The following is a 23,829-nucleotide window of genomic DNA, read 5'->3' as shown; positions in this document are numbered from 1 at the left end:
GTATGGCTCAGGGAGAACACTCACAATAACAGGGGAAACAGCAACTCAGTCATGTCGTGTGGTAACTAAGCCTATAGAAGGAGCATACCAAAATGCTATGACTGTTTGCCATCTCCAAGTTGGCACAACACTGTTTTAACCATTCGTCAGACCCAGGTTTAAACCATGGGGTGATTGGTGGTGGGGGACATGAGATTTTTTTTTGCACAGATTGTAAACGTCTGCCACAGACAACAGTCACCACAGCTCATGACTTCATTATTACTGCATCAGATGACAATTTTCCAAAGAAAAAGGAAGGCACAGGGCAGGCGGCTGTGGTTAGATTGTGGTTAGATGGAACACATCCGTTCCACTCAGAGCTGTCTCACATTCAATGAAAACTACTGATGTCACGCTTATTGAACAGTCACTGAAATCAAAGTTATGAAAAATCAGAAATAACAGAACATTAGCAGGAAAAACAACAGCAATCTTTTCCTATAAGGACTTAATGCCTTCCCTTAATGTTGGTATATTGGGCAATTCACAACAGCAGAGTCAGGTTAGTGAATGTTCAGATGTGGATGCTCTACACAACAAAAGATCTGCTCTTGACCAATGACTACTTGGTCAAAACCTTCATTTCAATGCCATTTTCATCAAAAGTCAAGGAGCTAAATTTGATTAAACAATGTAGTAAGAGTGCTGTAATAAGTAAGTCCTTGGGCGCGGGGAGGGGGGGGGGGGTGTAGAAATACCCTGCTGTATAAATGGATAATATGCACGAATTGTGACCTATGTAAACTGCTCTGGATAAGACTGTCTGCTAAGTAAATATAATGTATTACTGTATGGATAGATGGGCTAAGCAGAACAATAAGCCTAAATTCCTTAGATTCCCCCACGAACTGCGACTCTTCAAAATGGCCTAAATTGTACCCCATCTCCACCTAATTATGATAAAGAGTAAACTAGAGACCTTCAAAATCATGTGACCAATGAAGATGACAATTTGAATTCAATTTCATTTAAATATATATTTATTCATTGTGAATTCCATTGGCGGTCATGTAATTCACATTGACTATTATTAAAAAGTATGTCACAATAATTTACTGTGCATGTCATGAGTAAAGGCCTCAGTATGTGCCAGTATGTTATAGTCATTGTAAGCACACTGTCATAAACACACTGAGTATCAATCTGCTTTTGGACATGTAGTGCAGGGAGGAGGAGGAAGAGGAAAAAGGTGATATTCTGAAACCGTTTCCCCACAGGGAGGCAAAACTACTCATTTCACACAAACAATTAGGAGCACTGTCATGTTTGGTGTGATTAACAGCAGGGGTGGACCAGGGATAGAGCTACAGAAAAGGCCGCACAGAACACCATGGCACCATGACAAGCAACCACACACCTCTAAGGCAGGGAGAGGCAAAAACAAAGGAATCATGGGACAGCTGCATCCACTATATACCTGCCTTCTCTAAACCAGATACAGAGTTCAGATACAGTATTTCCACAAACGAAACTCTCTGGTACATAATGGTACTATCTTATGGTTAGTGTATGAGCATGATTCAGCCAGAAAACTGGAGATTACAGAATAATCAATGCAGCTGATGTTAAGAGGAGGCTGACTAGAGACTATCCTTATGATTTTTCCCTTTAAACAGCCTTATTTCAGATATGCACTGTACTCACATGCCAACTGTAACTATTTTTCCCATCAAAAGGTTGTGTCCCAAGTCTTATACTTGCATACTATGTAATACACTTATCAAGTATGCTCAGCCATCGAGTATGTTCACACCTGATCGTATAAATAGTGTAGTATGCTTGGAAGTACTCGGATGTCATACTACAATGAACCGCAAACTATCCAGGAAGTGTTTCAGAGTTCCTATCCCGGTATTCATAGCAAAACAAAAGGGGTGGGGCTTATGGCTGAGTTAAAAATAAAAAATGGGAAACAATTTGAACAGTTGTGCATAGTCAGTATACAAGCAACTAAATAGTAAACATTATCAGTATTCCGCTAACATCTGTCATTTGACAAACTGTGGCATAACTTAACATGCCAATAAGTTCTATGACAGCAAAATACCACAAATAGCTAGGGTGTACTGTAGCATTTGACTGTCTGAAGAGTGTTTCCAATTGATGCATCCTGTGTACCTGTGTACTTAACGATGTATACTAAAAGATCTAGTATATAGTATGTACTTTTAGTATGCCTGTTAGAATGTGGCTTATTAGTAAGAATTATGCTAATATGAGATTTTGGACACAGCCTAAGTCTCCGAGCACACCACAGTGAGCTACACATCTTTTGGAGGCTGGATGTGGCTTCCAAGCAAATTGCAGTTGGATGATGAGTCACAGTGTTCCTGAGAGGGGTGAGATGAGCAACCCCTGCCAACATACCCAGCCATATTCCAGGAAAAACAAATTGTGGGCTCCCAGTCATCATTAGCCAAAGACACAGCTGGGACAGAACCCAGACCACAGAGCTCAGCTTATACTGAAAGGGTACACCTTAACCACAGAGCTACTTGGGAGACTGGAATCTTCTTTACTCAGACAGTGACAGCTATGACAAACAGAAACCCCCCTGTTTGGAATGGAGGCCACTGAACTGTCACAGCTGCTTGGAAACCTGATGAGTCATAACAGGCTCAAAACATATTTAAAGCTCTGTCTAAATATTAGCTTCAGGAGGAGCTGTCAAACCCCCAGCGCTTTTATTTAAGGTGTTGCGGAAAGGCTAAGGAGTAGGTGACTTCACAGGCCTTTTGCCTATCAAATGACACTAAACAAGTTCACTGATTGATCGCGCCATTTGGGAGATGACCGAGGCAGCGTGGTGTCTGGTGTGCAAGCGTTCGCCTGATGTGGGAATAGTATTTTATATGATGACAGGGTGCTAGGTTATGGTTGTAAGTCTCATTGACAGTGAGGTAAAACAAGCCACAGGAATCAGATTGTTAAGAGGTCAATGCTGTCACTTCGTATAGCATGGCATTCTGGCATGAAAAGCTGGAAGAGAGCTCCCTGTACAGTGTGGCTGAATATGGATGGATAAATTAATCAGCTACACTACACTAAAAAACATTAAACAACTTGTCTTGCAAATACATTCCATATTGACAGGTAATGAACGTTGCATATGTCTACCTGAAAAGTTTCAGACCGAGCAGCAGTATCCAAGATGGATGACTGTTGTGGTTTGCGCTGGCTGCATTAGCAGCTATAACTGATAAAGCTCACTTATGTGCAACTCTATTAAAGTGCCTTGGCTTACAGCCCAGTGCTTTCCAGCACCTTGACCCGTTGAGGGCAGCATAGCTATGAATCTGCATGGCGGTTGTTGAGTGCCAGCATCCTTTAGAGTAGCCTGCTGATATTAATGGAAACATGTTCGTGTCAAAGGTCACAACCATTTTAAATTACCTGAAGGTGTGTGGGCAAATATAAAGCAAAACATGAAACAAACACTCAAACACAACTTTGGTAACTGGTAGAGCAAATTTAAAAGCAGCACACAGACAATTCAGAACTAAGATCCAGAATTCAAAAAACATTTATTAATTTGGCAAATGTGAAATTCTTAACTCTGGTTGTTAATGCCAGGGAATCAAAGGAAAACTTCCTCCCTTTGTGTGTAAAAGCTACTTAAGCTACTAGGTCCACCTGTTCCGGCAGGTTTCCTGTCATCAACCTACAGATAGCCTGTGGGGTCATTCCTTACAGAAGAGCCAAGGTTGTTGAGGGAAAAAAAAAACAAACAGAAAGGGCTAGATGTTGTTACAGTCACTGTAACCCACTAATCATATCCTGTGATACAATGAGATTTTACAAGATCAGCTTTCCCATTCATCATTGTGGCCCAATACTTACACTTGTTTTTTTTCAGGGAGATTGAAGTTTAAGGCTCTGATAAAGCTTACTGACTCCCCAACTTCCACTCTTTAGCAGAGAGAGCCCTCAGACTTGCCACATGTTTACTGTGTACTGTGAGTCCTGTTCTAAGGCTTTGAAAACAGGAGCAGTAGAGTGGTTTAGTGGTCAGGAGCAGGGCTCATAACCCAGAGTGAGGCACGGTATGTTATCCAAAACAATGGCTCAGGCAATACCCAGTTTTGTAAATGGGTAATATGTAAAAACTCCAAACTATGTAATTCACCCTGGACAAAAACGTTTTCCTAAGCAACTATAATGTGAAATGTAGTTTTTCCATTAAGTGTAGCATCACAATCAAAAGTCCAATTGATTTGATATGAGAGGTATAAATGTTATTTTACTTGTATAAGCATATTTTCTCTTACACATTTAGTCATCTGACACGCTACACAGAGGATGAGTTTTGTGTTTTACAATGCAAAATTTCATGTAATTTCAACCCTTTTTAGTGGGTGGCTTTTGTCACATTGTACTCCAGAGACATTTTAAAAAAGAGAGAGAGATGCAAGGTCAGATAACATCAAGGTTATTACAGCTTTTGATCAAAATAAATAACATTCAATTCAGTTATTGTCTGTCAGCGCATGCCACAGTGATGCAAGGTTACCACAAGCTAAATAATAGCATCTTCTTGAGCTGATGGAATCAGAAATAATTGACCAATATGTTCCAGGCAGAGAAACAGAAAAAAAACAATTCAATTTGGAAAAACACAGATCCCATTGTACATGTCACTAAATTGTACATAACTTAGAGACCAATGACAGGTCAGGGATTAGACTGCTGTTAGTCATTTGAGATTGCATCTACGCTGTAGAGCCGCTGTACCGGGATCAGTATAATATACTCTGGTGAACTGATTCCCTGTCAGTGCACTGCTTCCTGGCAATGCCCCGGGGTCACTAAGTATCACATCGGTGACACCTTGCTTTTCATAGACTGTGAGAACATGGCAGTCCCTGTACTGTGTTGTAGCCTGAGGAAGTCTTTGCGCTGCAATAAAAACAAGGAACCATTTTGGTCCCTTGAGGAAAGGAGGATGAGAGAGGGAAAAAACTGTCCCCCAAAAAATTCATGCCTTTCTGGAGACAAATTTGCACAGCACAACAACAGATTAATCGCTGAGGAAGAGACCACAGTGTTCAATCTGAGGGCTGGCGTACAGTACCGTTGGTGGTGTTCACAGCACGCAAGCTGGAGCTCAAGGGGCCTGAGAAATTCTCTGCATGGGTAATCATAATTAAATCTCTAAGATTACTGGAAGCCCTGGCCAAAATTAACAGCAAGTGCATTTTCTGAAATTTATACCGTGGTACTGAAAATGAGTATTGTTATTAATAGGAAGTAATAAAGGGGTGGGCAAAACAGCAAACCAACCAACTGAGAAAACAAGTGCTTCAAAGCAAAAGTGAAGCAGCAAAAGAAGACAGAATCAACCGAAACAAATTCAAAACTGAAGAAATTCAAAATCAGTATTTTCTCCCCCCCATGGTTAAATGATGCACCAATGGCTCACTCAGTGAGTCAGTGAGTTAGTCAGTCAGTCATTCAGTCCGTCAGTCAGTCAGGCAAGGTATCGAAAAAAGCATTTTCAGGATGGGTACTTCCATCGTAGCCAGGAAGTCATTTTTTAAAATGTGTGAAAGTACCAAATGTTAAGATAAGTCTTAACTGTGGAGTAAGAAAAAGACAGTATATTACCAGGATCTGTATCACAGGTTTTTCTTTTTTTTTTAAATATGAAATAAAAAGCTTAGCTTAGGCAGAGGCCAGCCTTAGTCTGCCAGAACACGACCCCTGCAGAGACAACAGGAGGGTCGTGCCACGGTACGCGTCATACAAAGGACTCCCCTAAACCTATACCTCACTACCAAGTAACATGGCCTGGCTGAACCCATCTGCAGAAGACTGGAGCATTGCCTGCTTTAAGCTTGGGGGGTACAGAGATGTGCTCCTTTCCCCTTTGCCATGGTGCTTGCCTTCCTGTTTGACGGAGGCTCGTTGTCTAATCCAGGAGTGGCAGCAGGTAGAAACACTAAAAGCAAAAAAGTCTGGAGAAGAGCGTCTGCTAAATGAAAAAAAAAAAAAAACTGCGTCGTCTATCAGCACCGTCAATCACCATGATTGACAGCAGGCTGTCATGGGTTGGGGGTGGGGGGATGCAGGGGAAAGATAGTGACATGTTAGAAAAGTATTGTTAATAATGCCTTTTTGCCGGTCAGAGGCTGGTGATTAATGTGCTGTCAGCCTGTAATCCCACACTCCTGGCTAATGAGGTAAGAATTTATCATCTTCAGAGACTGACGAATGTGGAAGGGTGAGGAGCCTCAGTGCTGGGAACAATAAACTCTTTTCTCTTAGTGCGTCTGACAAGCTTGACAAGCTTTAAAAACAAACAGACCCTCTGCAAAGCACAAACATAAGTGAGAAACTTTCCTTTGGCATGCTCCTTAAATCCTGCCAATCAGCAGCCATCCTTCAGAGTCCACAGAAGGGCCGCCCTCTGACCCCAGGCCATGAAATGGATGACAGGTCACAGTGGCATGCTATTATCTGTGTTCAGCATTTGCAAAAAGGAAAGAACATATACTTTGACACATGTGTTTTTATTGAGTTACAAGCTGAAGACAATGTGAGTGCTAACACCACTACACTAAATAGGACTGTGTCAATCTAACTGCACCATGCTGCCCAAATGAAGTGCTTCTCTTTGCAACATAAAAAGAATGGCTTCTCTTTGAAGTGTTACCCTTCAGGGAGCACTCTTCTTCATTGTATTCTGGCTTTTGTGGGGACTGGAAAAAAAATAACATGTCAGTGAAAAATTTAAAATGTGCTTTATTCATGAACACTAATTGCATTTTTAGGTTGAATTTGGTTCTAGATTGAATGCAGAACAATTTGTCTTGTAGGCAACACGTATGAGTGAGTATACTTAAATTTAACATCAGTGAATCTTTCCATAATCATGCATACAATTTATACAAAAACTTGTATTACAGACACCATGTGTGGTTAGTCCCACACTGTCACACCTGCTCCCCGTCAGCCAGCTCAGCCACGCCCAGCTCAACCTGCTCAGTCAGACCAGCCACGCCCAGTTCAGCCTGGCTCAACCACTCCCACTCAAGCACACCTGTAACCCATTCATCATCAAGCCCTGGCTATTTAAGGACTCAGTTCAGTTTGCCTCCTTGTGAGGTATTGTTCTTGTGTGACTTTATTGAGCCTGCTCGCTGCCATTTGTTAGTCCGATTCCTGTGTTTTGACCTCTTGCCTGTTCACTGGACCTTGCTTGTGTTTTTTGGATTCTGGATTGATGTGCTTCTGATTTCTGTTCCTGTTTTGTCCCCGACCACGTTCTTGGATTCTGTCATTAAAACCCCGTAACCGCATCTGGATCCCAGTCTGTTTAATTACACACACATTGAAGTGCATAAATACAATTGGCCCATAGTACACTGATTCTGTCTTAGACAGCCATGATCTAATATGTGTCTTCAATTTAAATACATGTATGTGCAATGTTTACATACATATAGTGCAGATTACTTTTTGAGGAGGCTTAAGGAAGCACTACCAGAGTAAAATATGTAACTCAAAGTTTCAAAATATCTGTAGAGTTTGTGCCCCAACAATGTGATTGGCATGCATCTTTACCAATGGATTAAATCTGTCTGATTTTTTTATACACTGAGTCTCAAAGCCATGTGACAACAGAATTTAAGGAAAGGAGCAAATGACATTTTCAAGAATGCATCATTGTAATTGCATCAGAATGTCAGGATTTAATTGGGGTCTACATGATGCATTCTCCTACTGAGGAGCTGAGCACAGGCTCCTCAGGAATCCCCAACACAAAAAAAATAATACAGAGATTGCAGAGATATGGCAGTTTAAAAAAAAAAAAAAAAAGAATGTGTTTTTCACTTTCTTCAAAAGTCTTGTGCTCAAGACTTTTGAAAAAAGGGAAAAACTTTTTTTTTTTAACTGCCATATCTGCAAATTCTGGCTCTGTTGAAGATATGTAATTGTCAGAATGTGAGCAGGAATGTCTACATGTGGCTTAGAGCGGATACTGAACTAAACATACAATCTGCACAAGTGTACCTCTATTTTGATGTACAATTTATGCGTGTAGAGCCAAAATTCACAGATTTACGGTATGATATCTCACAGCGATACGGTAGTGCGAAAAGACAGAATCCTATCTTTTCTACTGAGGGTAAAATCAGAGTGTTTTTCTAAAAATATCATTACAACTATAAAACTAAAAATTTATAAAAGTACAAGCCAATGGTGAATAAACCGGTCAATTTGGCATTGATTTGGTGTCTGTAGAGTGAACTGTTTAGGCTCTTTTAAAGCTAGAAGAAGAATAAATAATAATAATATTAATAACAATAATAATCACTGTCATCATCTATGGAGTGTTTCCTTTGAACAAGATTAAAAAAATCCTTACTTATGCCGTTAACGGTCACATGTGCTTTAATATTTTTCAGTCCGTGTATGATCTCAGAGGTGATGAGTCCCCTCTCTAATTGTAGTTGCTTTGATTTGATGGTGCTCCTGGCACGGCCTCTCCACTGCATCTTCACTCCAACCCGTGTTTCTTGACACCTTGCTGCTCCATAACCACAGCTGTGCCCCAAATCCCCCAGCCAAGAAGGCTTGCCAAAACCTGGCTGTGCGTTCCTTTCATCTTCCTCATGAGCAAAGGAGGGAAACTTCATACATGTCAGTGTTTTTTTTCCCTACTGCATCTGGACAAACTGGCTGCTATATTTAAGTAAATAAAAGTTTGTTCATAATACACCGAGTTTGGGGGTGGGGGGTGGGGGTGGGTTTGCGCTCTCAGATGTTCACAACATATTCTTGTTCTGTCTTACCAAAAGGGAATGGGGGGTTACAACACACAGGCTACACGGGTTGGGCACAAAAGACACAAAGGCAGAACAGAAAGAATAGAAAACCCAGGGTAACTGTCCATTTGACTGTGCCTTGTAACAGGACCTTGTAATGGCCATGTAGTTGGTATGCCCATAAACATATTCCCCTTGGGAACAAAATCTTCTAATACCTGTTGATTAATATAAAATATTTTTTTATAAAAGATCCAATTGTACAGAGAAATATATTATGTTATATATTTCAGGACAGTTGGGTCACTAGTTGCAACTTCCCAGGGACTTGGCCGTCCTATTCTGCTGTTGATTAACATACCTTCAATGTTGTGACAATCACGGTCAGCCAAACCACAAAAATGTAGCGCGATTATGACTCTGGAAGTCTGTCCGTGGCAGCGCAAGGCTGTCAAAGCATTTGCAGATGTCCCCCCATTTATTTTCCCAAAGTAACCCGATGAGTCAGTGCGGTTTTACACCATTGCATTCCGTAACCACCAAGCCCTCAGAGCAAATTATCGCATTATGGCATTCCTGCACACCCAAATTTCCCAAAATACAGCTTGCAGGCTCTTCACCATTTTCCTTCTTTGCTGTGGTTTGGAGCATGCTCAGGTCCCACTGAAAAGCGGGCATGGGTGTTTACTCCAGGTACTTGTTTATCCCTTCTTCATGTCAGTTAACCCCCCCAGCCCTCCAACCCCCCTTCCTTTTTTAAACTTTTCCTATGAAAACCACCCTTATGCACTACCCAGAACTACACCTCCAAAAAGGCCTTCATCTTGACTGACAGCAGCAGACCACAGAAAAAAGCTGAATGTTTCCGAACAGCAGACTGTTCCCCATCTTGCTGTGCATGTCTTACACTACACATGCCAACAGTCCACACCAGAAACCATGATATTGTAAATGATTTCATAAATTGTCTGATGTATGAAATTTCCCTTTGTACATATTTGAACTTGTGAATTGGTCATGGCAAACGGAGCTCTTTGTGTACTGGCAAAGAAAGGAAACTGAATCAACAGAGCAAACATTTTCATGGAGAAAGGAGACATTACTTGTTATCAAGCTACTGTACAGAAGGTAGTGATCCATTGGGAAGGAGCTATCTCTGATAAGAATGGTGGTGAATCAAGAATACTCATCAGATTGCACCTGTGTGCTTATGTCACATGCAGCCTGCTCATCTGGCTGGTATTGTTACAGACTTTTGGACTTGTGATGATATTCTCAAGCAGTTCCAATGATCCATTTTCTCTTGAACTGAAAAGTATGACAGTAAATGATCCTCACATAGCTGATAGATTGCCGAGGTTGCAGTGGTGAATTCCTTGATTTTGTCATCCAAAATCAGACCTTTCAGGGGAAAATCAAATCAGAAACAATCTGAAATGGAGGGGATTAAGAGGAGGGATACTGTTATCTTATCTGTCACACTATCTACCATGATGGCTATACATAATCAGGCTGTGACCCCTCTGGCATCAGTGAAATGGACATGCTGGGACATTTCTGGGAAAATCCCTAATGCAAGATAAACATAATGAAAATGCTTATCAAAGTTATCTTTTATTAATGTAAAAAAAGTTAAAAAATGTACTAATGTTACTATGTGAACACACTAATAAGCATCTTTGACCTTCATCCTGCAGGCCTCAAAACCCACTCTCCAGCTACAATGCTGTGAGCCAACAATCCAGGAGAGTGTAGACAAACACATGCTCTCCGCTCAAAAAAGTGATGCCACAATGACATGTCCAGGATTGACCCCTGGCCGTAGTGCTCCATTTGCACTCAAAGTAAACACCTTGACCACTGAACTGCTTGGAAGCCCCTAGGTGGCTCAGCTTTTATCCCATGTAGCCTGACTTTGTCCCTTTAGGCATATTTTAACAGACAATGTAATAATAATTTCTCAAGTTGCATCCCACACAGCACACACAAAATCGAAAGTTGGAGCACATGCACTACATAAATAGATACATGAATGAATACATACACATACTGATTATGTGTAATTAATGGCATGTGTATAACTGTGAAACCTTGAGCTTAATAAGCATGTGCTGTAATCAGCCAAACCCTGGGGATTAGCCCATCCAAGTACTTCTGCTGTCTGGGGGGGAAAAAACCCTGCATGGATTCCACAGACCATCTAAATGAGTTATCTTCAATTACCCATGCTGTCCTTTCATGATGAAACCTTAGAGGGAGACACAAGGGCTGCGCTAATTAGAATGCTGTGACGTTGTTAACAACACCCCAATAGGCGATGCCCTGCTGAGAACACAGCAAAGGCAGGCGCGGACATCTAATCATGCCACTGGCCTCCAATGCCCAGGCCCAGCACGTCTGTCTCAGTCCCCCATTAGCTGGTGACCTACGCGTGATTGGTCAGCAATCAAGCGGGAAGATGATCCAGCCAATTAGAGGCAGAGTGTACACATGCCCCGCAGAGCTTATTATGCCTGCCATATCAGGTCCTATCAAACTCAAACCAAATGGTATGTAAATGCTGCCGTGACAGGTCTGATAAATTCAGTCTGGTCCACTTCTATTCTCTCTACACCTGCTAAATCCACACCTTATAGTATAGCCTCTTTGCACTCTCGAAGATACACCAAGATGTGTTCTAGCTAGGGTTGCCAACCGTCCTGTAAAATACGGAATGATCCCGAAACTAAAAGATGTGTTCCGTATTGAACTGATACAGGAGGTGCTTTGTTCCGCATTTTTGAGAATTCAGTGCAAATCTATGGAAGAGAAATAGCATATTACAGGTTAGACTATTAAGACAGGGCGATTTGTATGAGATAGAAGGAAACCCTGCTGCTCTCCCTCAGCCTGTCTGTCATGTATGTTCCACTACCCAAACAGAGAATGCGCTTCTCATTGGTTGTGAGTCACGACCAACGAGAAGCGCTGTCAGTGTTGCTACGATACACCTGACAGCGCTAATGATTGAAATTCTTTCATAATACCAGGTCTGTTTTATTCAAAAGTAGGGCTGGGCGATAAAACGATAACAATAATTATCACAATATAATTTTCCTCGATAGAAATATAACAAATGTTCGATATAATTATCCATGCTTAGATAGCAGCACAGAAATGAATCACGAACTGCCAATCATGTCACAGGAATAGAGTTATGCATTGCGCACGTTAGGTTGCATGTGACTGTGAGAGGTATAAATTCAGGCCAGCATGTGGTATTGTTTACAGACACAGTGGCTGACAGGCTTGTAGTTGGAGTGGAATAAGCAAAATAAGCAAAATTGAGCAACACCGAAGAAAAAGCAGTGCCCATGACCAGCTCAAAGGACGAAGACATCGTCAACAAGAAAGGTCACTCAACTTCAGTAGTTTGGAAATATTTTGGCTATTAACAATCCGACAAAAAACAGAGCACTGCAAGTGACAAGTGACATCAAAGACAGGCAACACCACAAACCTGTTTCATCATTTGGAACAATATTGCCCATTAGAACACGAAGAAAGTAAGAAATTACAGTCCCAAACGAGTGTTGTTAGTGGACCCTCGACAAGCACCAGGCTAGTACCCAGTGTGACTACCCAGCAGCAAACGATCATATCAGCATTTCCCAGCACTGTGCCTTACGACAAAAAAACGGAAAGACACAAAGACATCACAAATGCAATTGCATATTGCATTGCAAAAGACATGCTTCCCATTAGCACTGTTGAAAATGGGGGATTCAAGAAGCTTTTCAGAGTCCATCAAATTTAGTTTTTATTTATATTGTTTTTCTTAAAATACAGTTCTGTTTTATTCTAAGGAATGAGAAAGTAATATATGTTAAACTGTTGTTTTGCACAGCCCAAACAAAATTCTTGAACGATAATCTGTTACACACGTATTCCCATCGCTCAAAAATACAAAACTGATCAAATTCAGGTTTGTGTGTTTGCTTGTCTTAATACATGGGCCTATAGATGCACGTCTGGTAAATGGTTGAAGCCATTGCAATTTCCTTAATGTTATTATGTATGGTATGGATAGGACTTCTCACAACCAAGTATGTGGGGGTGTTTTTAAGTTATCTTTAGATACAGTAAGTCTACTACTGAAGGGTAATGCAGGTGTAAGACTCGTTATATTTGTTACAGGTTGAATAGCAGTAATAGACAACAAAACCAACAGAAAAATGAAATAGAGTAATATTGAAATATTCAATTTGTTGTAAATCCTGTGTCTAAACATCCAGCTTTAATGTTTAAACCAGCTTTGACCAAAGCCATGGCCATGTTCCGTTCATTCAAAAAGGCGTAAATATTTCATACTCCTTCATATGCGTGCCTCGAGCTGGAGTGTAATTAAACGGTTGTGACTTCGGAGTACGTGAGCTGTCGCCCCAACACGGGCCGTGGTCAGGTTCGGGGATGCACCCTCAGCCCCATGGCTGGACAGGGCCCTTGGTCAGTTCTGATCCAGGCTCATGCATATGAAACAAGGTCAGGATCTGGTCATTAAAAGAAACTCCCTTTTCTACACTAAGCCAGCAAGGCCCCACACAGTTCTTCATAGAGATTTATATAAGGGATTTGTAAGGGATTTTGACAATCAGGCTTGTATAAACAATGGCCAGTAAGAGGGGAAAGATGGGGGGGATTACTCTAACTGCCCTTCTGAGAGGATATTACACATCTAAATTACTAAGGTCAGGAGGATGGAGGAAGGTTACAAAAGACCATTTATTTTAACAAAAAAGTCAGAGGGAAGGTGGGAACCGAATGACCTGTTTTGCCTTGTGCGTGATGAACTCCACATTATGTTCTGTTAATTAGCTTAGACAAAACCATTGTGTGTGCATGTTTAGAATATAAAATCAGAGCAGTATCCTTATGGTGGGAGTATATTGTATAACATAAAAAGCTATTCTGTGACCTGAATAAGAACCTAGATATTAAGCTGGTATTTGGGGAAAAAAATCTGTGGCAAATATTCTGACTCTGTTATGCCCTTTGTTCTTAACTTTGAGTAACACATTTTAAGCAAGTCTCTACTCTCTCACAGAACAATAAAGTTAAACTTAAAAAGTTCTGCAGAAGCTGAAAAGTTCTGCAGAAATATAAAAAGTATGAAACTTGCTTAAGTTTATCATTGAATGTTAACCAGGAGAGAAAGGGCACCCTTTTGTAACCCAATGTGGTTAAACTGAACAAGACTGAATGTTGAATAGAAGCTCAGAACTGAACTGAATGTTGTAGAGAAATTTGGAAATGAACAGAACACTGAAGAGAAACTCAGAACTGAATTGAACACAGAAGAGAAACTGGATGACCAAGGTGAATCAAACTTTCAGTTACACATTGCTTAAGATGGCTGACTACTCATGCTCCAGGCTTGTCCATATTTTTGTGTCAGTCCTTATGAAACGTTACAAGGCAAGTAAACATTAAAATTATGAAGAAAACCATTGAACAAGGATGTTAATGTGGCATACTTGCACTCATGCACTGGGATGAGGAGGAAGTCTGCTGCAGTTAGATTGAACGTGGCCCTTACCATGTCACACTTGGGCTTCACCACCTTCATGAAGGCACCTCGTGCTTCTGCCTCGGAACGTTCCTTCTGTGTCACTTTCCGGGTGTCCAGGAACTTTAGGCGCGTCAGCTTGTGCAGAACGAAGTACCTGCAAGGGCAACGGATTATCACATGGCTACAATGGTATTAAAGTTACAGAGATGTGGAAACTCATATTCACCCAGATAACTCACATTCTTCTCAGTATATTGTCCATTGCATGCTTGTTAAATGGAGTAATGTACCAATTAGGATAAGTGGCTGCAATAGGCCTCACTGTGTGCTTAAAGTCAGACAGCAGACTTGATACGACTGTATTTGTTAAAATATGAGGTATTTGTCGCAAAAATAATGATTTTTTTGTTGGTTGTTACCGGAGATTCACTATTACCTATGCAAAACAGTGGGGTCAAAGAGCAAGCCTCATTTCAATGCGTTTGAAGCAAGCCCCATTTCAAAATATCGAAGTATCGCAGCAACAAAAATGACATGGAATTATTCCTCATTTGTAAAATTAGAGTAGCTCCAAAACTTGAAGATATCTTTACTTGAAACACACTTAACAGTGACAGCATGGGGCCTGCTTGTATGTAATTGGCTTCAAGATGCATACAAATATAAAGAGCATGAAATGACCGCGGAAGGCATTGGGTGTCGCTTCAGCAACATCACAGATGTCTCTTCAGGCTTTCAGACACACCACATCTTTCACTCTGAGGGAAAGGAATAACAGCAGGGCTGGACTGCTGTCAGCTAACCCTGTCAGAAGAAGCTGCATACTGGCACTGACACCCAGAGAGACAGACAGCACTGAATTGCTGGGTGACAAGGGGTTACTTACATGCTCACAGGTGCTGTTTTCCAGTACAACTTACACACTATATTACATAATTGTCCATCAGCAGATGCTCTTATCCAGAGGGACTTACATAAGTTAAAATTTCTTCCATTTATAGAGATGGATATTTACTGAGGCAGTTGCGGGTTAAGTTGCTTGTCCAAGGGTACAACAGTGACTGAGGCAATTTTAGTTAAGGTCACAACGGCAATGCCCCACCTGGGAACCGTACTGGCAGCCTCTGCTGTGCGTGTGGCTGCAGATAGCACCCTAAAGATAACCTTTGCAAACCTGCCCTAAGGCAGCGGAGGAAAAACTGATGCAGATGTGGACAGCAAGCGTGGTTCTCAGTGCTGTCAGATCACCAGGTTCACAGCTGACTTATTGTGCCAGATGACCAGGTTACGTGTCTTGTCCCATGATGAAAACATGAATCCTGAGGCATGTGCATGTGCATGCGCTGACATCAGCCAAGATGAGGCCCCCAGTTCAGCTGGGGTGACACAATGGCCATTTTGTGGGCAACAAAAATACAACAGGTTAATAAGGGAGAATGTGTCATGGTAGTTCACAAAAATGAACTGCTGTATTTAGAACAAGTATTCAACCAAAAGCAGGTGGGAAATGACTTTATTGCAGGGATTTTATGAAGGATAACTTGGTGGAAGAGTGCACAAATGTGGCTCAAACTGGACTGGGAGCTAATGCTGTTTGCCTGGTCTCAGTGGCGTAGCCAGGAATTGATTTTCAGACGGGCCTCAGTAAAAGTGAGCAGGCACGAATTATACACTCATGATACATGACTGGCCTACATAGGCTACTGCTGAATAGCTATACTGCAGGCGTGTCCGGTCTAATTTGTTTGCACTGAAACGGAATCAGAGATAAACAAAATACATCCCCGCTTCTATTCATAAAGCCTCCATTGGAAATGCAGTGGACTTGCGTTAGCATTTGCTCGCATTACAAGAAAGTAGCCTAAACATTGACAACACATTTACGTGTCATACACTTTTTGCCTACCCATTAGCCTCAGTGAGTGTCCAACACACACACACACACACACACACACACACACACACACACACACACACACACACACCCACACACACTAGTCCTGAAAAGTCACCAAAGTTTCCTTCCCATATTATACACTCAAGATATTTGCCACAGCAGGCAGATAAACAAAACACATTTAAGCCTTCCTGCAATGTAGTTTGGCCAGCATAGGTCACATTACATACTGAGTCGGAGACGACGAGGCTTGGCATTGAAAAGTCTAATAATCTCATCAGTGTCCAGGGAGTCCACAAGTTCAAGCTCCAGTGATAACAGGGTCAGGTTGCTATGCCTGAGTGTGGTCATTGATGACTGTAAGCGTGTTTTGATTCGATTAGCTACAGAGAACAGTCTTGCAACGGTGCATGTTGTCATTGGCAAGGTCACCATCACTCTCAAAAGTGCGTGCACATTTGGAAAAATATCCGCAGGGCAGCTGTCTAGCACTTCAATAAGAGTAGGGAAATTCTGCTGGTCTGATTGCATTTTCGATTGTAATGCTAAACGAATACTGTGAATTCTGCATCCCCAACTTCTAGGCCATAGAGCCAACATGTTGGCTCCAATAACTCTTGGTTGCCAGAGATCGTGGATCCTGGCAGACATGCTCTGGCTGTTTTCATGATGCCATATGTGTCCTTATAGAAACAACTGTTTATCTCGGTGATTTGTGCATCCAAGATGATATTCCAAATTTGTCCGAGACCTGTGTCATTTTTAACACCTGGAGTCTTTCCTAGGGTACTAATGGTCAAACATTATTCTCGAATTACTTAGACACGTTTCACACATTTCATCACATTCCATTCATCACATTGACACAAGTTTTTTCACACTTTTTTCTATATCTATACAATATTGATCTCTTTGTACCAACCTTATGTAATGAATTGAAACTTGAAAACTACAAAGGGGCAATGTCATTTTAAGCTCCTCTGAAAATGTTGCACCAACAGCCCTGCTCCGGCCAGAATGCGCCTAATCTCGTAGAGCAACTGGAAATCAAAGCTCCCATTCTTACCTTCACTCACTGCATAAATCGACAGTGAAAAAGCTCTGCGTTCTCAATACCTGACAACAACTTTAAGCACAGGCCAGGACTCAACAGCAGCAAAATAAGGTAACCTTATACAGATAACCTGATATGGCTGGGCTAGGGTGGGTGAAGAGGCTCTGTCACACTCTTAGGGATATTAATGGCTCAATCACACTGGTGCGAGGGAATGTGGAAAATGCAGGGCCAAAAATGCATTGAAGCTGTCAACACGTAAAACCAGGGACAAGGCTTGCAGGTAAGTCATGTCAGAAAACAGAACAATCCGGTAGAACAGCACAAAACAGTTTAGGGAACCAAGCACCTCCCAGGTACAGTGCTCTGGAAAAATGACACCTGCTTTTGGTCAATTCAGCCTCTGAGAGAGAGCAATCCCCACTTTAAATCTGTGTACTTTCAATAATATATCTTAACATCTAAAAGCTAGCCTGAGCCAGCTGGCAGCATGGGTTGTCACAGATAATTTGGCAAAACTGGAAAGCGCTCTGGTTCAAAACACCGGCAGCCTGTTCCCATGTCATCCCTGATCACCCCTCGGCTGATTGAGTGTTGTTGGGAACACTCAAACACATTTAAGAGGTGGCAAGGGTGGGTTCATAAGAAACCACAGCTCAAGGAATGTTTTGGTCAGATGTCCCCAGGGCTTGTGCATCAGTCCAGCAAGGCTTTTCTCACCGCCCCTGGGGTTCTTCCTCAGACTTCCTTGATTTTTCCAGAAAACTGGTAAACTGCTCTACTTGCTTTATAGGAAACAATCTTAAATGGAAGAACCATACAGCCACCTTCTTAAAATCTTTCAGAAACTCCAATTTGAGAGTAAGACTGTGACTTGTCTTCAATCGCCCTTAACCTTGATTAACAAATGCAGAGTGTTTCCTTTTTTGTTTCTCAGTCACACAGCCAAGTAATGTAGGCCTATGTCACCTGAATCAGCCTGTGGGCTATATTCTGGAGAAATTAGATACAGTGACACACTCTGACTCACTGGGAAAGCTATTACAAATGCTGCTCCTGTTGTTACTCTGGGAGCCATTAAAAATCCAGATTTGGTGTGTGTTAATTTAGTAGTTGGGAACCTGAAGTGTACTGAGAGCAAGGTGAAAGAACCTTGCTAAGCTGCAGGCTTTGCTTTCTATCACCCCCAAGGCCTGTCCTGCAGTGACCTAACAGGCTGAAGTAACCTTGTCACTGTATTAAACTGTGACAACAGTCCCAACTAAATTGATGCGTTACACTGTGACACATTATGAATATTGCATCACAAATCCGCCGACACTGTCAATCAGCAGAGAATGGCTTTTCGTCAGCACAGAGTGAAGATTAAAAAGCACCTGAGGTTAAAAAGGCCTTGAAATGGCACCTTGTGCCTTTCCCTGAAGAAAAAAGGAGCTGTATACTACGTTACAATTATTTTACGATCATACATCCAAGTACATTCATATTTAATTGAAGTCTGAATGATGCTGTCTGTTCTCTGGAAAAAAGTCAGTAGTCTCTGAGAGTGCACTCTCGAAGTGTTCAGCTGGACCAAACCAAAAACTCAAAAAGGCCCTTAAGACATTTTTGAATTCTTGGTGTGTCCAAATATGCACTGCCCATGGATTTCATTGTCTAAAGACCACCACAGCTAATCTTGCACTGAAAATTTAGTCATATGTGATACTGATCATCCAAAAACACCACAACAGTGTGACAGAAGCACACAATTTAGGATAAACATCATTTGACAATTAACTTAAAGGGTAAACATTTGCACAGACATTGCAATTTTACACAGCCAGATACTGTGTACAACATGCTTTATGCTGTGGAAGATTCAGAGCTGGGAAAACCCCAGGTGTGCCCGTGTAGAGAATATCGTGGCGCAGCGGGGCTGACCTGTATCGCTGGTAGTCATCCTCGTCCTTGTCCAGGCTGACGAGCTGGTTGGGGCAGGCCTCATTGCCCAGCAGGCTGAGGTATTCCAGGGATGGCGCCACCACGGCCAGGTGCTCCAGCAGCCACTCAATGTCGGTGATGTGTCACAGGACAGGGGGCAAGTTAAGGATTAGGAGTCAGTAATCAGAACAGTGGTTATTGCACGCCATTCGCAATTGTTAAGCATGCTTTTTACCACCCGCCATTCCATGGCCCTCAGAGGCCCCAGAGGCTATGTTTCAGACCCACGTTTTGGCACGTGGTGACAAATCAGCTGTTTTCTCCTGGCCTTTCCGTGTCTCTTTGTGGAACGCTAGCAAAACATTGACAAAATGAAGGATGCCCTCTGGTGTATCGGTCAGCAATTCCCAGACCCATGAAACTTTTGCAAGTTGGAAACAAACAGACAGCCTCTGTGAGCATTCATTGCTAACACACTCGATTCATTGGAAAATTGAGCCCAAAATGTCAAAACGTGACACTGTGAAAGCTGCTCTTGAATCTTAATGCCACTGGATCGCCTTGAGATGTAATTAATTACCCTGTTAGCATGTGTGGACCGCTTTGCAAATGATAATTTCTTTTGAGCTGGTGACATGCACTTGATGGAACAACAGTGTTAATGTTGCAGTGCTTGTCAGCACCATGCCAGTGCAGATGGAGGGGACCCTGTGGAGAGGGACACTGTAAAGTCTGATCTTAAATTTAGGAATAATTCCAGACATTTCCAACAGATCACAAAATGTCCTCAATCATACCACTTTAAATATTTAAAAAAATTAAATATTTAAATAAACTCGCAATACTATAGCAGCTTTGCTCATTGTTAATTATTATATTTCATGGGGAATTTTTATATTACAAAAAATAAAATAAACATATGGCAGAGGCATATTTTTGCAGAGGTCTATGATTTGTCATCATTAATCCAGCCCCTGTGTCCAATGTCATGTCACATTTTAAGTCTACCATAAGGTATCAACATAAGAACAAACTCATCTTAAATTATTGTATTCTTTCATGCTCTGTCTCTAGACCAACTGGAAAAAACTCAATTTTTCACTCTGCTTTCCTCCACTAGAGGGCCCCCCCTGTACAAAATCGAACATTAAAAAAGATTAAAAGAAATCTGGCATGAAGTCCCATCTTAAAAGCAACAACTTACAGCTCATAATGTTCAGAGGAACGCATGCAGACAGCAGAAAACAGAAACAGAAATGTGACGTATTGAGCACAACAGTAAGAGAACCTCCTTTGACATTTAATAAAGTTCTCTGGAGCGCATGCAGCAAAAGAAACCTCCCTTGAAAGAGGATATTTGGTTTTTGTTGAGAGTCAGGGTATGGAGGTGTGGTAACCTGGGCAACTGGAGGTCATTTCCGAGGAGGTTGTTGTCCACGATCAGCTCTTCCAGCTGGCTAAATGCTTTGAGCCCCGTCAGTGACCTGTAATGATGAGGCAGCAAGGAGAAATGATAGGGCACTGATTCAAGGCTGGCCATTATGCGCCCAGATGAATATTTCAGTCTCCCTTTCAGGAGTGGGAATGGATCAGGGTTCCAGGGGGGTAGGGGCTGTCAGGGGGGCGAATGACAAAAATTAGTCACGGTCGGGTTTCTGGCACGGCAGGGCGTCCTTCACGTGCACGCTGGCACCGTGAGGGATGGCTTGGAGCCTTGGGAAGATGGGGCAGAGAGTTCACTCAAAAACAAAAGGCCTCTGAAACACAGTCCATGGGATGATTTTGTCAACATCTCGCGCCTTGGAGGGTGCCCCCAGCTTCTCGCCTGACCAACCCCACCACGGCCCCCCGCTTCCCAAGAAGAATAAATTTGTCTCAGTTCACCTTTGGTCCCCAGTTGCAAGTTTTACCCGCCATTCATCATTTATGCGTGGAATTGCAGTGCTCCTGGTAGGTGAAATGGGAGCACCTTTTTGAGGTGCACCTTTTATGAGGTGATTGGGCCTTTATGTAAAAGGGAATCAAATTTATCAGAATCAGAATTTATTTCTTCAAGTATGGAAACAGCCTTCCTGAGGATAGCTGGCTGGAGTGCTAGACCTGCTCACCCAGGCATAGTAATGACTGAATGTGCTTTTCAGCGCAGCCCTGAGTCCCTGCAAAGCTCAGGCCATGAGAGCCATGCAAAGCCAGGGTGCACCTTTCTTCATCCCTTTAATACATCCATGTATGTTGGCTCCCACTGAAACAGAACAACTACAAGGGCTGGACTCACCATAACAACAAATTACATTTTACAAACTACATTACCCTGCAGGTTGAGACATTAGGTTATGCACCTGCACACATTTAATGAGCATTCTTACAGTTGCAAAAGCGTGAATGTGACTTTCTGTGTGAAGCATATGAAAAAGAAATAAAGATATGTATAACAGCCTGTACAATGGTGTGTGCTCTCATGGCAGAACAAGGCAGCATGGGAAACAAAACCCTGGAGGGAGATATCCCACAATGCCAGTCCAGTCCTGAGGGATTCTGGTAGATTGGTTCAAACAGACATACCCTGCACCTGGGCCTAGTGCTGGAGGAAAACACAACGGAGCTCAATGGGGCTTCTGCGCAGGCCTAGGCATGGAGACAAAGGGCCCAGCACACAAGAGGAAGTTTCCTATTGAAGCCCTTCCCGCTGCCCTCCCTCTCTCTTGTGTGATCAAGACTCAGTTAAATACCCCTCATTTCCCACACAGGCCAATCAAACAGCACTCAAATCTCCCTCCACCTGCCTGCTGTTGCTATTTTATTTTTGTCTCACTGCTGTTGTGTGCACACTGTGATTAAATCAGTTAAATTCACAGCCAGAGGATAGGAGCAATGTCGTACCGAATGGGCAATTCACTTCATTATTTAGAGCATGTTTGGAATACCTTTCATTTTTACAACACAGTATGCTTACCGGCATAACAGCATGAGCTGCATGCTATTTAATATCTTCTCCTTGCTGTAATATAGATCTTCCACGACACTTCAACTGAGAGGAGGTATTAATGGCACCACTAACAGAGAAAGCTGATCATTTACTATTTAGATTTAGTCATTTAGCAATATTACAGGTTCTTAAAAACTACATATTGTTAAAAAAAATACATAACCATTAAAGGATAAAACAAGCACTTGATACATATATATGTGTGTATGTATTTGGGGAGCGAAGATGTGAATTGATGCTGAGCAGTGAGATTCACCAGGCTGGACTCATGGTTACGTCACTGCCAAAGTCACACACAAACCTGAAGTGTATCTGTTTTCCCCTGTCAAAGTAGAAGGTCGTGAACAAAACACATGGGAATCGAAAGACAAGAAATAAGATGACAGGGGGTCCTGAACATTGCCATGGAGACAGGCGGTCAGAGAGGGATGGATCGACTTACAAATGCTGACATGGACATGCTGACTGACAAACTCCTCATTACACAAAGGAAGAAACAGCACTCTGGGATTATTGGTTGGAACGTTGGTCACACCTGCAACTTGGACCAGATATCTTCAACCTTGTGACCAAGAGGTAAATAACCTGTGCTCAGACACCTCCATGAGGGGTGGGCCTGGGGGCCTCCTGTGGCCTGAGTGTCAAAAACAGTCCCGCCCAGAATTTCAGCAATGCTGGGCTCCTGGAATTAAATTAGCTCCTGCCTGTGACAACACTTAACTGTTTAATGACTTAAACAGGTCAAAACCCACGTCCTTTCATGCGTGCTTGCATGTTTGTGTGACACATGGACTCACAAGCTACAAGCAACAAAGGTTAGATCTGAGGACAAGATAATACATGCTGAAATTTAGTGGTACATTATATTACATTATTGTCATTTACAAGATGCTCTTATCCAAAGTGACTTAAGTTTTATCCATTTCCATGAATATATACTGAGGCAGTTGAGGGTTAAGTACCATGTCGAAGGGTACAACAGCAGTGCCCCTGCAGGAAACTGAACCAACAACCTTTTGGTTACGAGCCCTGCTCCTTACCATTATATCACACTGCTGCCCAATTAATAATACCCACTTAATGATACTGCTGCATTTAACAATCAAACAACACATTGCTGCCTCTTGTTGGTGAAGTGAAATCAAAAAAAAAAAACTTCAAGGGTTACCAATGGTTGGTTATGTCATTTTCTTTTATACATTTCTCCCTTCCCCAGATTTTGGTTACATGGCCTGAGTATGGCTCCATGAACCACAAATCATGCATACAGCACCTTCCTCTACTTATTAGGGGTCCACACACGTAGTTCAAATTTTGCATGCTGTGTCTTGGTCAAAGGTCCGAATAAAGTCTATAAGGACAAGTTGATAGCTCAAACAAGATGACCGCCATCAGCCAATCAAATTTCAGCAACCTGAAACCTGGCAGGTAGGTTCCTATTGTCACCCAAAATGCATGTTAGAAAAATGACCCCGATTGGCCAGATGGTGATGCTATAGAGAGCCAGAACGTGTTTTGGGCTATAACTCTTGAACTGTTTGGGGTAGAATCAAAATTCTTTTTTCACCTGATTCCCTGGCTTCAGATGAACAACTATGACCTATCATCATG

The 23,829-nt window shown here is 42.1% G+C and overlaps 1 protein-coding gene across 1 annotated transcript in view; it reads right to left on the bottom strand.

Moving 5' to 3' along the window:
* lrmda (leucine rich melanocyte differentiation associated) overlaps positions 1 to 23,829 on the bottom strand; it is a 367,284-nt gene that overhangs the window by 85,291 nt on the left and 258,164 nt on the right. The window contains exons 3-5 of the mRNA XM_036546697.1: positions 20,590 to 20,716; positions 19,233 to 19,372; positions 14,386 to 14,512 (exon numbers count right to left, since the gene is read on the bottom strand). Of these exons, the coding sequence (XP_036402590.1) occupies positions 14,386 to 14,512; positions 19,233 to 19,372; positions 20,590 to 20,716 (394 nt within the window). The remainder of the gene's footprint in view (positions 1 to 14,385; positions 14,513 to 19,232; positions 19,373 to 20,589; positions 20,717 to 23,829) is intronic.

Source organism: Megalops cyprinoides, chromosome 15 (genome assembly GCF_013368585.1).
Source record: "Megalops cyprinoides isolate fMegCyp1 chromosome 15, fMegCyp1.pri, whole genome shotgun sequence".
Lineage (NCBI taxonomy): Eukaryota > Metazoa > Chordata > Actinopteri > Elopiformes > Megalopidae > Megalops > Megalops cyprinoides.
This window is presented reverse-complemented; position numbering and strand designations above follow the sequence as displayed.